Here is a 14,831-nt window from a genome sequence, read left to right on the forward strand (position 1 = left end):
ATAACTCAGATTGAAAAGGCCCTTACAGGGGCAAACAAAAGAGATATGAATAAAGGACATGATCTTAGGTTTCAGTGCTAAAAGAGAATGAGGGCTGGAGGTGGGGAATGACAGACACAGTCTTATTCCTAAGCCTGCATCCCACTCCACTATGATCTAAATGTTATAGCATACTGATTTCATAAAGATGTGGAAAAGATTATATTAGGTTCAATAAGAAAGCTCAGAAATATTACTTGAACATTATTCTTTTATATTTAAAACTCTAGTTTATTTGGAATATATGTTTTTGCATGCCACAAACTGAGGTTTAATTTATAATTTTTCTAAATGGAGAATGCTTCTAGCACTGTTTATTAAATAATGATAGCACTGTCTCTTTGTCTAATATGTATATGTCTAGTTTTTTAAATTTTTTCAGTGCTTGCTAGGAATTAAAGACCATAATGAAATTCCTGTGAGTTAGCTAGAGTAATTTGCACTAGTTGGGGCAACAAAACAGTCCTCACATTTCAGTGACTCTTCCTAGCTCAGGACGAACTTTGGGAATGATTCCTCCTGCCCCTTTGGGTGGTTCTTTCCCCAACTTCAGGCTTTCTCTTCACATGCAGTCATGAATCAGTATTCAGTGAAGATTTAAAGATACTATTTTTTTTAATTTTTTAAGATTTTATTTATTTGACAGACAGAGGTCACAAGTAGGCAAAGAGGCAGGCAGAGAGAGAAAGAGAGGGGGGAAGCAGGCTCCCCGCTGAGCAGAGAGCTGGGCCTGGGACTCGATCCCACGATCCTGAGATCAGGACCTGAGCAGAAAGCAGAGGCTCAACCCACTAAGCCACCCAGGCACTCCTAAAGATACTCTTTAGGTCTCTGGAACTCTGTCTCTGTATAGCTCTTTCCTTTCTGCAGCTCTGCCCTAAAAACTCTAGCCACTGCATTCTTAGCTACTTCTCAGACTTCCAGTTACGTTTCCTCAAACGAGAGAGACCATCTGGCACTTCCTGGGTCCCCTTTCCTGGTGGCGTGGACTGGAGATGTTTTTCAAGCACTCAGCTGGAGTAATTCTAGGGCTCGCCTCATTTCTTCCCCCTTTTTTGCAGGGTTCACGGTTCTGTGTTACCTGCTATCCAATGTCTCAAAGTACAGTTTCACACAGTGAGCCTATTTTTTCAGTGGTTTCATGTGGGAGGGAAAACTTAGTCCTTGTTACTCCATATTGGTCAGGAGTGGAGGTCCCGTCGGCACCTGTGTGGCTCAGTCGTTAAGCATCAGCCTTCAGATCCCAAGGACCTGGGATCAAGGCATCAGGCTCATTGCTGAGTGGGAATCCTGCTTCTTCCTCTCCCACACCTTCTGCTTGTGTTCCCCCTCTCCCTGTCTCTCTCTCTGTCAAATAAATAAATAAAATCTCCTTTAAAAAAAAGAAGAAGAAGAAGAAGTAGAGGTCCCTTGGATTCTTTTTGTTATTTTGTAAGTTGGAGATCATTCTCAAGCAGTCTTTTTCGAGGAATGTGTAGGGGATTTGATCGTACTCCCTAGAAACGAGCCTGAGATGGGAATTCTTAGGAGAGTGATTTAATGAGGGTTTTCCCCGGGGAAGGGGGAGCAAGGGAAGCAGGATAGGGCTTGGGGTAGAAGCTGGGCCAGAACGAGGTTTCACGTGGAGACTATCGCAGTCTAGTTCTCCGGGGGGCCAAGGCTCCCTAACCACTCTGCAAGGTTGGTCCCAAGGAGGCTGGAGTTTTGGGTAGCCTTGTGTCAGTGCTCGGCTGTTCGCTATCGGCCTGGGAGGTGGGTTGAAGGAGAGAAGCAGGCTAGAAAGCGGACTCCCAGCTCCAGCCACCCAAGGGCGATCGTCTGGAGAATGAGGCCTTAGCGGACTGTACTCAGCAACCAGGTGACTGGGTCAGGAATTGGGATATAGGTGGGAACCATTTTAAGTACTTTTATGTATGAAGATAACTTTGTTCTGCCCTCAAACTTGACTCATAGTTTGGTTTTAAAATTTTAGGCCTAAAAAAGTTTTCCCTCAGAACAGTGTAGGCATTTTTTTCTATTAACATCTAGTGTTGCTTATAATACATCTGCCTTTGTCAGCCTGGCTGCCACAACCATCTCCACAGACTGGGTGGCTTAAACAACATTTATTTCTCACGGCTCTGAAGACTTCGAAGTCCAAGATCCAGACGCTGGTAGATTTCCTATCTGGGGAGCACTCACTTCATGGCTTGGAGATGGTCGTCTCCTTGTATACTCACATGGCAGTGAGGACAGGTAAAGGCAGCAAGCTCTCGTGTCTCTTATAAGGGCACTAATCCCATTTACTAAGGCTCTCCCCTCCTGACCTAATCAGCCCCCAAGAGCCACCTCCTAGTAGCATCATATTGGGGGTTAGGACTTCAACATAAGAATCTTAGAAAGAGGGGCGACTAGATGGCTCAGTGAATTAAAGCCTCTGCCTTCGGCTTGGGTCATGGTCCTAGGGTTCTGGGATCGAGCCCTGCATTGGGCTCTCTGCTCAGCAGGGGGCCTGTTTCCCTTCCTCTCTCTCTGCCTGCCTCTCTGCCTACTTGTGATCTGTCTGTCAAATAAATAAAATCTTTAAAACAAACAAACAAAAAAACATTTCTTCCTCTATTTTCTCCCTTTAGTTTTCCTTTATTCTTCAAACCTCTGAAAATTTCATTTTTAAAATTTTCATCTTTTTTTAAATTGATGGACTTCATTATTTAGAGCAGTTTTAAGTTTGCAGAAATATTAAGCAAAGAGTACACATAAATTCCATATCTGCCCTCCTGCCAGCAGTTTCTCCTATTATTAACATAATGCATTAGTATGCTACATTTGTCATAATTGATGAAGTGAATATTGAAACAATATTATTAACTAAAGACTGCAGGGTTTGTTTTTATTTTTTTTTAAGATTTTATTTATTTGTTTGACAGACAAAGAGAAATCACAAGTAGGCAGAGAGCCAGGAAGAGGAATAGGGGGAAGCAGGCTCCCTGCTGAGCAGAGAGCCCGATGTGGGGCTCGATCCTAGGACCCTGAGACCATGACCTGAGCTGAAGGCAGAGGCTCAACCCACTGAGCCACCCAAGCACCCCAAGACTGTAGTGTTTTAGAGATGTTATTTACTCATTTGGGAAAGACTGAGAGAGATAAAGAAGGGAGCGGCAGAGGGAGAGGGAGAAGCAGATTCCTCACTGGACAGGGAGCCTCCTGGGATCGTGACCTGAGCAGAAGGCAGACTCTTCACCAAATGAGCCACCCAGGTGGCAGATGAAAAGCCCTGCCAAAGATGTCATACCCTAATCCCTGGAACATGTCAATATGTTATGTTACAAGACAAAGATATTTCGTAGATGTAATTGGCTAACTTTTAGAGACATTTTTCCCAGATTGTTTGGGTGGGTCCAATGTAATATCATAGGCCCTTTAAAAGTGGAGCAGGGGGTGCCTGGGTGGCTCAGTTGGTTAAGCAACTGCCTTCAGCTCAGGTCATGATCCCGGAGTCCCAGGATGGAGTCCCACATCAGGCTCCGAGCTACATGGGAGCCTGCTTTTCCCTCTCACCTTCTCCTCGCTCATGCTGTTGCTCACTGTCTCTCTGTCAAATAAATAAAAAAAAAAAATCTTTAAAAAAATAAATAAAAGTGGAGCAGGAAGGCAGAAGAATCAGAAAGATGCAGTGTGAGAAGGTCTTGACTCACTGTTGCTGGTGAGAGGGGTAAGGGGCCACCGGCCAAGGAATGCAGGTGCATAGAAGCTGAGAACAGACTTCAGTCCTGTGACCCACAAAATTCAATTCTGCCAACAATCTGAAGGAGCACAGGGGCAGATTATCCCCCAGAGCCTTCAGAAAGGAAAGCAGCTCCCCTGAGACCTTGATTTGAATCTTGTGAGATTCAACAGTGAAACCAGCAAGCCTAGATTCTATTGTTTCGAGCTATTACATTTCTGGTAATTTGTTATGGTAACAATGGAAAGTAATACACTTTTGTTGACACTGCAGTGGATATCAATACAGAATTCAATTTTTAGGATGGGATTCAACTCGTAATTTCTTCAGATGTATTATTAACACTGATTATATCTTGGTATAAACCAAGTATTTGAGAATGAGTTCGTATCAAACAGTGAAGGAAGAAAGAAGGAGGTGTGGTGTGTGATACTCAATTTTTACTTGTGACTTTGGTGTAATGACTCAGAACTAACATATGCTCTTCTATCTGTCGAACTACTGTTGGACAGAGATTACCCAGATTGAGCAACCCTCAGTCCTTGAACACTGGGTGGAGTGCTAGAATTTTGGCCAGCAACTTTACTGCTTTGACCTCATTTTTCCCAACTGGAGATGAGATAATACCAGTTTCTATTATCTCACAATGAATTGATAAATGCAAAGGCAGTTTATGAACTGGTTTAATGGTAGATATGTGCCTGAGGCTCTGGGTGGGAGGACTCAGGCTGAGGTAAGAAATACCTGTTGTTACCTGAATAGAGCAAATTAAAAATGTAAGAAATACCATGTGGACTCAGGAAATAAGAGGAAATAGGTCAGAATGAATCCTTGTTTTATTTGACCTCACCTTTAAAGGTTTACAGTAGGGGCACCTGGGTGGCTCAGTGGGTTAAAGCCTCTGCCTTCTGCTCAGGTCATGATCTCAGGGTCCCGGGATAGAGCCCCGAGTTGGGCTCTCTGCTCAGCGGGGAGCCTGCTTCCCCACGCGCCCCATGGCTACTTTTGATTTCTGTCTGTCAAATAAATAAATAAAATTTTTAAAAAATTTAAAAATTAAGGTTAACAATAGGTTCCCACACTAACTTCTCTTGCAACCTGGTATAAATCTCATTACAATGATTATAACCAAATACTATTCTAGGTTGGTTACACAATTTCACAATCCAGAGCTACTTTAGCATTCTTAGTTTTTTTAACAGAATTTAGTAGATGATAGGAGCATGTGTTGCAGTGGATATCACAGTATGACTTGCCCAAATGCCCAGGGTACTAGGCAGAAAGTTGCAGTCTAGGTAGGAGGTTATTTTATTTTTTTTTTTCAAATTCTTTTTTTTTAAATTTTTAATTTTTTTTTATTAACATATAATGTATTATTAGCCCCAGGGATACAGGTCTGTGAATCGCCAGGTTTACACACTTCACAGCACTCACCATAGCACATACCCTCCCCAATGTCCATAACACCGCCCCCACCCCACGCGTTCCCCCCCAGCAACCCTCAGTTTGTTTTGTGAGAAGATTAAGAGTCTCTTATGGTTTGTCTCCCTCCCGATCCCATCTTGTTTCATTTATTCTTTCAGGAAGGAGTCTTGATGCAAGTCACAGTGAACAATTTGCTGTATTATTTTTTTAAGATTTTATTTATTTATTTGACAGAGAAAGAGATCACAAGTAGGCAGAGAGGCAGGCGGGGGGTCGGGGTAGGGTGGGGAGCAGGCCCCCTGCTGGGCAGAGAGCCCTATGTGGGGCTCAATCCCAGGACCCTGGGATCATGACCTGAGCCGAAGGCAGAGGCTTTAACCCACTGAGCCACATGGGGCCCCAATAATTTGTTCTTTTAAACAGTGCTTGATTCTAGCTATATACGCTTTCCCAGATTGTTTAGTTATGCTACATTGCATGCATGAGTGGTTAAACCCACAGAGCAAAAGATTGACTATGTTACATGCTTTAATTTCAACACAAAGTGGTTTTTTTTTCTTCCTTTTTTGCCCTTTATTACCTGGTTTCCACCTCAAGATGACTCCAATTGTTCTCTTTTGAATTCATTAGAATTCAATAGACCTCATTTTGTTTAGTTTTATTACTTTCAAGTAGATCTAAACCTACCCATATATTCATAAAATACATACATATTGCCATATATCAGGTGAGCAAATTTTTTTAAGGGTTTTTTTTTTTTTTTTAATTTACTTGAATGAGAGAGACAGAGCGACAGAGAGCTGGAGCAGGGAGCCCCGATGAGGGGCTTGACCCCAAGACCCTGGGGATCATGACCTGAGCTGAAGGCTCAACTGACTGAGCCACCCAGGCACCTGAAGTAAAAGTTTTTCTAGTCCAAGATGGTTTTCCCCAGTCTCGGGCAATTTTTTTTTTTGAAACTAACTCTATTCAGTAAGTTGCACTCACCTTCACACAGGTCTGCCTATAATCTTTTGTTGTTAGAGTACTTGTGATTGGCCCAGGACATATTTTTACAACTGCCTTGACTAAAATTGCTAGCAGTAGCTTGCCAAAGAGGTGCTTTAATAAAGGAAATGAACTTCTTCTTCTTCTTCTTTTTAAGATTTTATTTATTTGACAGACAGAGATCACAAGTAGGCAGAGAAGCAGGCAGAGAGAGGAAGGGAAGCAGGCTCCCTGCAGAGCAGAGAGCCAGATGCGGGGCTTGATCCCAGGACCCTGGAATCATAACCTGAGCCAAAGGCAGATGCTTTAACCCACTGAGCCACCCAGGTGCCCCAGGAAATGAACTTCTTTTAATATGTTGACTGACTTACCAAGGTATCAGTGCTATTAGCTTATCTTCCTTAAAAAGTGCTTACAATTTTACACAGAAGACTGGAAGAACAGAATCAAAGCTGACAATGCCATTCTAGCAAAGAAAACAGTGTGATACACGTTTTCAGAAAAAAAGTCATTTGCGAACAGTAACTCTTAAGAAATTATAGTTCTCCACAGGTAACTGTCTATCTCTGGTTTTATTTTTTATTTCTTTTAAAGATTTTATTTATTCACTTGACAGAGAGAGAGAGATCACGAGCAGGCAGAGAGAAAGGCAGAGCAGAGAGCCTGATGCGGGACTAGATCCCAGGACCTTGAGATCATGACCCGAGCTGAAGGCAGAGGCATCAACCCACTGAGCCACCCTGACGCGCCTATCTCTGGTTTTAATTCATAAATTGGAGCTTTTCATTTTACCAGCAGATGATGGATTATTTTCTTCTAAATGTATTATTGTGCTATTGCATTATAGAAACCTTTCTATTTTTCTCCTGTCCATTCACACTAACAAAAAAATATATTTTCTCTTTCTCCTTTCTCCCATCAGTTCAGCTTTTAAATGCCATGTTTATTTCACATCTCTCTTTTCTTTTTTTTAAACAGGCAATCCCATTAAATTAAAAAGAAAAAACAGGAAACTATTATTCACTAAGAGATTTGCTTGGATGGCAAAAAGGGCAAACAGGTGGCAAACTCTTCTGGTGAATCAGGCAGATAAAGCTTTTTAGAAAGGATCTTTTTGAGAGATTGGTTAGCAAAGGTCAGGACTAGCTGGACGTAGAAACCAGCCGTCTTACTGCCCTAACAGATTATACTTGGATAAGTTACTTTGTACTGATTGATTGATCGATTTTATTTATTTATTTATTTATGATTTTATTTTTAAGTAGTCTCTACACCCAACGTGGGGCTCAAACTCACAACCCCAAGATCAAGAGTCATATGTTCTTCTGACTCAGCCAGCCAGGCCCCCCCCTTTGGAAATATGTCTCGAAGTTTAATCTTCTTGGTGATTCCATTCCATCTTAACTCCTCTGGATTTTACTTCGGTAGCAGCATTTTCATAAAAGACTTGGATTTTGTCTTGTCATTTTTGTCATTTATAGGGTTAATTAGCAATGTGATGGAGTTCTTTCAATTGTTAAGGCTTAGTTTTTATTTTACATTACTTTCATTTTCATAATGTTTTCTTGTCTTCTATTTGCTTCTTTTCCTGACGTCTGAATTTCTTGGTGTGTGTGTGTGTGTGTATGTGTGTGTGTTTTGCCATGCTTCCTCTTTTCTCATCTGCTTTTCCAGAACATTTTGCCTGTAGAAAAGAATAAGGGCTGTGTACTTTGAGAACAGTCTTTATAGATTTAATTGATATGAAAGGGAAATTTCATTGCATCACATCTCCTTTCCCCTCCATTTCTTTTTTTAAATTTAGATTTTACTGAACCTAGTTTCCAAAGAGGTAATACTAGGCACTGATGATTTTTTTCCTAGGAGGCTTCTCAGCTAAGAATTCTCTTCAATAAGCTACTTGGAAGAAAGAGACCATTTTACATATTTCTCAGGCATTCCCTACAAAACGATGAGTGTTTCTCAAAGTGTTAGGTTCACTTGGGTGCTGTTAACAATACATATTCATAGGCCCACCCCAGACTTAGAGTCAGAATCTCAGGAACCTGCAGTTTTATTTTTCATGTGTTGAACTTTCTCCTGTGTCTTAACCTGAATTTTTGGTCGCTGCCTGGATTTGTTTATTTGAATATATATACATATATGTATATATAGTCACACATACATGTGTTTTTAAAGATCTTATTTATTTATTAGAGAGAAAGAGAGAGAGGGAGAGAGAGCACTAGTTGGAGTCCACGGAGAAGGGAAAAGCAGGCTCCCCCTGAGCAGGGAACCCAGTGCAGGGCTCCATCCCTGGGACCCTGGGATCATGACCTGAGTGGAAGCAGATGCTCCACCCACTGAGTCACTGGGGTGCCCCCTTGAATATATTTTCATCCACTTACTGAACATGTCCAAAACTAAAAGATCCACTGGCCTTCTCCAATTCTGTCATCATGCGTTCATCCCTGGACTCATCTTTAGAGTCATTCTTCTTTGTAGTCCATCATTTAACAAATAGTTTTTTTTTTTTTTTTTAAAGATTTTATTTATTTATTTGACAGACAGAGATTACAAGTAGGCAGACATGCAGGCAGAGAGGAGGAAGCAGGCTCCCTGCTGAGCAGAGCCAAAGGCAGAGGCTTTAGCGCACTGAGCCACCCAGGCCCCCCAACAAATAGTTTTATTTAAGTAATCTCTATACCTAACTTGGGGCTGGAGCTCATGACCCCGAAAACAAGAGTCATACTCTCTTCCGGTTAAGCCAGCCAGGTGTCCCTGTATTCCATCATTTTTTTACTTAATTGACTTAATGGCCTTTGTGCCAAGTATTGGGGAAATGAGTAATGAACAAGACAGATCATGGGTCATGCCCTCAGGGATGGTGAAGATTCTTCTACAGAGAGTAACTTAATCCTATAGATTCTTTTGTGTTTTTCTCAGAATACTCCCTTTCTTTGTCAGCACACTAATCTAGAATCTCCTCACCTATGTTTGGACTGCCATCATTTATTCCTAATTAGTTTCTTTGCTCCTAATCTCCAACCTCTTCTGAAAGATTAATCTGGTGAAAACTTAATCTTAAAAACAACACTTTGAATATATTTTACCTCCTTGCAATGCTTTCATTGTTTCCAATTGCCTGTAGGTTATTTCCTGAAGTGGATTTGAGGCTTTCACAGTCTGGTCCCCAGATGAATTTTTGCTGAATAAGATTCCCCCCCTATAAAACAGGTATCTGAATTTGATGTAAACATTCCTCCAGTGCCACACTTAGCAAGTGCTCTTGTTTCTGCTCCTATGGTGTTTCTCTACTTCACTCATTAAACACCTAGTATGTGTTCTTTGGTCGTGTTACTTATCTTTGTATTCATTTTTCCAGTTCTTCAATTATTCCTTAAGCTTCTTGAGTGCAGGAACAATGTTTTATAAACTTCTTTATCTCTTCCTTGCCCAGTGTAGGTCTATGTATACTAAGTACTTGATAAATATTCATCAGATTCTTTACACTTACTTATTAATGCATTCCTTCATCAAGAAATTATTGACTTCCCAATGAGAACCAATATGGTCATGTCTTTGATAGAGCTTACAATTTAGTTGAAAAAATGGACCATAAGCAAATAATTAAACTAAAAATGAGACCAACTGCTTTATTTGTTAGTCAAGAAATATTTAATAAGCACCTATCATAGGTATATTATATGTTGGGAATACAAAGCTGAAGCTAATAAGCTAGCAGAGGAGAATCACATATAAACCAGGAAAATAATAATGTTATAAGTGCAAAAACAACAACAACAACAACAACAACAAACCCTAGGAGCACCAAGTGGAATGTAAATATCTCTGCTGAGGTGTCCTTAAGGCTTCATATTTCAGATGGGTCTTGAAAGTGACGTTAAGTAAGTGTTTAGGTAATGCAGTGTTCACACAAAGAGGGTGATTCTTGGAGATCTGATAAGCTCATTCCTATATCATATTCTGAGCAGAAACGTGAGCTGGTAATAGGAAGGTAAGCGGTAAAGTCAAAGTTGAGGAAGACAGCCTTTTGATGGAACACTGCTCAGAGGAAAGGCTACGTCTTTTTGCTGGGCCTTCATCTAGGCCCTTCCCTGGTTCTGTCCCTTCAGCATGGATAAAGGTTCCTAGGGAAAGGTCTTTAACTCACAGGACAGAATTAAATCTGAGATCTTTCCCTCTAGGAACCACAGGATGACAGAGCTGGAAAGGGCACCGAAAATTACCCTGTTGTTTCTAATTTATATCCCCCGGAATCTTGAGGATCCTTAAAACGGAAAATGAAAATCTGTATTCAATTTTTGATATTCCAAAAAACTACCAGAAATTGCACTTTCTGGGGGGGGGGGCGGTATTAACTGCCAGGTTTCCTTGTTTTGTGCTAGAAATGTATCAGATCCACATTACATCGAGGTTCTGACTAAGCTGTGTTGAGATTAAATATAATTTGTTTTCCCATTATTGTTATGCTTAATTTGGTAAATAATTTTTCAAGATACAAGACAGCATGGTCAAACCAATCAAATTGGTAACATCTGCTACAATGTTCGGAATCTACAAAGCACCGTTCACCAACTTCATTTTAATTTAGTCCTCACAATACTGTGGAATGGTTTAACAGCAGAGCCCAGACTTTTTGACTCTCAGTCCAGTGCTCTTTTCAACAGCTCTGAGCTCCTGGGTTTTTTCCTCCCGTCCTGGTCTGCAGAGCCTTCAAACGGCAGCTCAGAAGCACCTGCCAGTAGGTCACACCACCAGACCCTAGGCTCTCCACGTTCAGGAATGCAGCTCGCCCCCACGCAGGCGTGCTGCGGCGACTCCGCGCCCGCGACGCTCGGAGCGCTCGGAGCGAGGGTCGAAGCCCAGCGCGCGTGCGCAGTCCTCCCGCCGGCACTCCGTTCTTTCCCCCAGCTCCCAAACCATTGCACCACCCTATCATTCATTCCCCTCTTTTGTAGCCTTTTCACCCGTAGCACAACCTGCCCCGCCCCGCCCCGTACGTCACGAGCGACAACAGCTGTGGACGAGCGCGGCCGACGTTATTAGGCCGCCACCGGGGGCGCGCGGTGCGCGTCCCGGCGGCCCGCGAAGTTGTCTCCGCCGCCGCTCCCGCCCCTTCCGCCGCTCGCGTGCGCGCACGGCCGGCCCTCCGCGCGCCCCGGTTGGCTGCGGCGGGGCCCGCGGCGGTGGCGGCCTCGGCAGCGGTAGTGGTTTCCCCTCCGCTTTCTTAGTTTCCTCCGCCCCCTCCCGTCGGACGCTGCTGTGGGCTCGCCTTAAAAGAATCAACTTTATTGTTCCTCAGCCCCACCTCCCGGCGCGGCGCGCGGCCTCAGGATGCACTGAGGCTGAGGGAAGGGAGGCGGCGGGTCGCGGTCGCGGTCCCTCTCCGAGCGCCCGGCCGGAGGTGGGGGAGTCACGATGTCTGGGAGCCGCCAGGCCGGGTCGGGCTCCGCCGGGACCAGCCCTGGCTCCTCGGCGGCCTCCTCGGTGACTTCCGCCTCCTCGTCCTTGTCCTCTTCCCCGTCGCCTCCTTCCGCGGCGGTGGCGGCGGCGGCGGCGGCGTCCGGCGGAGCGGCCCAGGCCGCGGGTTCGGGCGGCCTCGGGGGCCCGGCGCGGCCTGTGCTGGTGGCGGCCGCAGTGTCCGGCAGCGGCGGCGGGGCGGTGTCCGCGGGCCTGTCTCGGCTCAGCTGCGCGGCCAGGCCCAGCGCCGGCGTGGGAGGGAGCAGCTCCAGCCTCGGCAGCGGCAGCAGGAAGAGACCTCTGCTCGCCCCCCTGTGCAACGGGCTCATCAATTCCTACGAGGACAAAAGCAACGACTTCGTGTGGTGAGTTTGAAGAGCATCGCCCTCCCCTTCCCTGAATGAGGAGTTTGCCGTGTTTGGGCTGGTGGGGTCCGGGTCTGGTTGGTGCGGTGGCGGTGTCTGCAGACCTCCAGGCTGGGGGTTGATGGGGGTGAGAATGGGGAAATGTTGGAGTCCCGAGGCAAGGGTGCTGGTGGCGAGGAAGGGGAGTTGAGGGGGTGATTAAGAGGGGGCGAGAAAGAAGATCAGATAAGTGGTTGTGCATAAAAGGAGAAAGTTGGCTCTTGAATTTTCTGACTGGTGAATTAGGCACCCTATCGGTCCGGATTGCTTGTTGAAGTGAATTAAACTTGTAAAAGGACCCAAGGAGAGGATTAAGCTTCCTGGGATGCTGAGGGATGGAGTTGGTCATAATTTGCTTGTTGAAAGTATGGGTAAATGGTGCTCTAGACGTGGGAATGGATACTTTAAGGAGAAGTAGTATTTCATGTCTGTATCCCCTCGCGTGTGTGTGTGTGTGTGTAAAACTATCCTCCCACTTCAAAGGGTAGGACACTTTTAAATCAGCTGTTGAGGCTACTGTAGCCATAAAATCTGTTTACAAAATATTCCACTTGTCCTTGAATGCCTTGAAAGAGGGAGCCACATTTATTAAAACATTATCCATGTCTCAGATGTAACTGACATTTGTGTAACAGTCTATAGTGCACTGGAACTTCTGATTTGAGAAACGCCCGGATATTAGACATTTTGTCATCCTAGTTGGCATCTTCAGTGATACACAGTAGTATTCAGTTCTGGTATTTGGCATAGATGGGTTATCCATATTAAGTGAAAGATGGAGTTGATTGTTTTGCTGAAAGTGTTTTGGGATTTTTTATTTTTTATTTTTTTGTATCCAGAACCCAATCCAAATGGTAGGATTATGAGAAAGGAATTGCTTTTTAGCTAAGTGAGAACTGGTAGGGTTTTTTGCTTTTCCTTTAGAGGAAATGGTTGATAGGATATTAATAGGAAGTTGGCCTGCACTGTCATTATAGGGGAAGTTGATTTACTTCAGTGTTGAAGATGATGTGACTTGGCATCATTAAGATAGGGCTAGAAGCTGGCACTATAGGAATTTCTAGTTCTTGCAGTAAAAATATCTTCGTTCATATTTTTGCTTTGGTCTTAAATTATTCTGGACTCAGTTAATTAATTTTGCCTTAAAACTTGGCTATAGGGACGCCTGGGTGGCTCAGTTGGTTGGACGACTGCCTTCGGCTCAGGTCATGATCCTGGAGTCCCGGGATCGAGTCCCGCATCGGACTCCCAGCTCCATGGGGAGTCTGCTTCTCTCTCTGACCTTCTCCTCGTTCATGCTCTCTCTCACTGTCTCTCTCTCAAGTAAATAAATAAAATCTTTAAAAAAAAAAAAAACTTGGCTATAATTGTGTTTGTTATTTTTTTTTTGTGTGTGTGTGTGTTTGTTATTTATAAATAATTTAACCAGCTTATGGTGGGTCTAAGAGTTGTTGGTGTTCATACCCACTACAGTACCATATGATGAAGTAGAAGCTGATGAAACAAAATGAGAGTTTTTAGAATTTGTCTTTCTAGCCACCATTTACATTTTAATTTTTATTTATTTATTTTTAAAAAAGATTTTATTTATTTATTTGACAGAGAAATCACAAGCAGGCAGAGAGGCAGGTAGAGGGGGAGGGGGAAAGCAGGCTCCCGGCTGTGCAGAGAGCCTGATGCTGGGGGGCGGGGCTCAATCCCAAGACCCTGGGATCATGACCTGAGCCACCCAGGTGCCCTGCATTTTAATTTTTAATAGGCTCAAAGAAAACATATGCCAGCATTCATACAGGTATACTGAAATGGGGTAGAAGATGTGAGAAATAAAGGAATCAATCATTCATTCAACAGATACTTATTTGGCACACACTGTCTGCCAGGAACCATATGAGTTGCATTACTATTGGCCATTTTGTAGGAAATTGGAAAGCCATAGAGTCATATAAGCTGCGGAAACTGATTTTTTTTCCCCCTCTGAGGAGGGGTGGTGGTGGTGGTAAGATTATTAAAATTTTTGTCTGTTACCTAATTTTTAACAATTTCAGAAGAGATTGGGTGTATTCAGGGTGGTATGGCCGTAGACTGATTTTTAACAATTGCAGTGTATTGTCCCAATTCCTAACCTGGAAATGCCCAGCGAAAGTCTTCAGTTAAAAATTGTGAATGCTTCACTTTCTAAAAATCTCATTAGTCCATAATTTCTTTTTCTGGTGAGGTTGAATATTCAGAAGAATTCATTAATGGGAATCTGTTTTCCCAATTCTCAAGCTTTGGCCAAGCTTTTGGGGTTGAAGATAGGGATTAGTCAAGGCCCAAGTAATCCTTTTCATTTTTTTTTTTAAGATTTTATTTATTTGACAGAGAGAGAGACAGCGAGAGAGGGCATATAAGCAGAGGGAGAAGCAGGCTTCCCAAGGAGCAGGGAGCCTGATGTGGAGCTCAATCCCAGGACCCTGGGATCATGACCTGAGCTGAAGGCAGACCCTTGACGAGGGAGCCACCCAGGCTCCCCACTCTTTCTCATTTCTAATTAGCTCTGGGTGGTTGGTCTTGTTTTGTATGCTTCAGGGTCAGACAGTGCTTATATACCTAAGTGAAGGTAAAGTTTGAATAATGATGATAAATCCTTATTCATCACATTTTAAAGATTTTTATCCTTAAGAACAATTCCAGGAAGTTATGTATAACTTCTAGTTTTGACGTAATACATTCCCATTGAGGCACAAAGAAGTAACTTTGTTTCAGATTGGACAGATATGGGGGAAAATGAGGACCCAGATCTCCCAGTTCTCAGCTTAGTCCTTTATTTG

General features: G+C 43.4%; 1 protein-coding gene across 1 annotated transcript in view; it reads left to right on the forward strand.

The window, feature by feature from the left end:
• The first annotated feature begins 11,277 nt into the window (after positions 1-11,277).
• COP1 (COP1 E3 ubiquitin ligase) overlaps positions 11,278-14,831 on the forward strand; it is a 250,901-nt gene continuing 247,347 nt past the window's right edge. The window contains exon 1 of the mRNA XM_059146878.1: positions 11,278-11,982. Coding sequence (XP_059002861.1) covers positions 11,576-11,982 — 407 coding nt within the window. The 5' untranslated portion in view covers positions 11,278-11,575. The remainder of the gene's footprint in view (positions 11,983-14,831) is intronic.

This window comes from Mustela lutreola, chromosome 14, assembly GCF_030435805.1.
Source record: "Mustela lutreola isolate mMusLut2 chromosome 14, mMusLut2.pri, whole genome shotgun sequence".
Taxonomy (NCBI): domain Eukaryota; kingdom Metazoa; phylum Chordata; class Mammalia; order Carnivora; family Mustelidae; genus Mustela; species Mustela lutreola.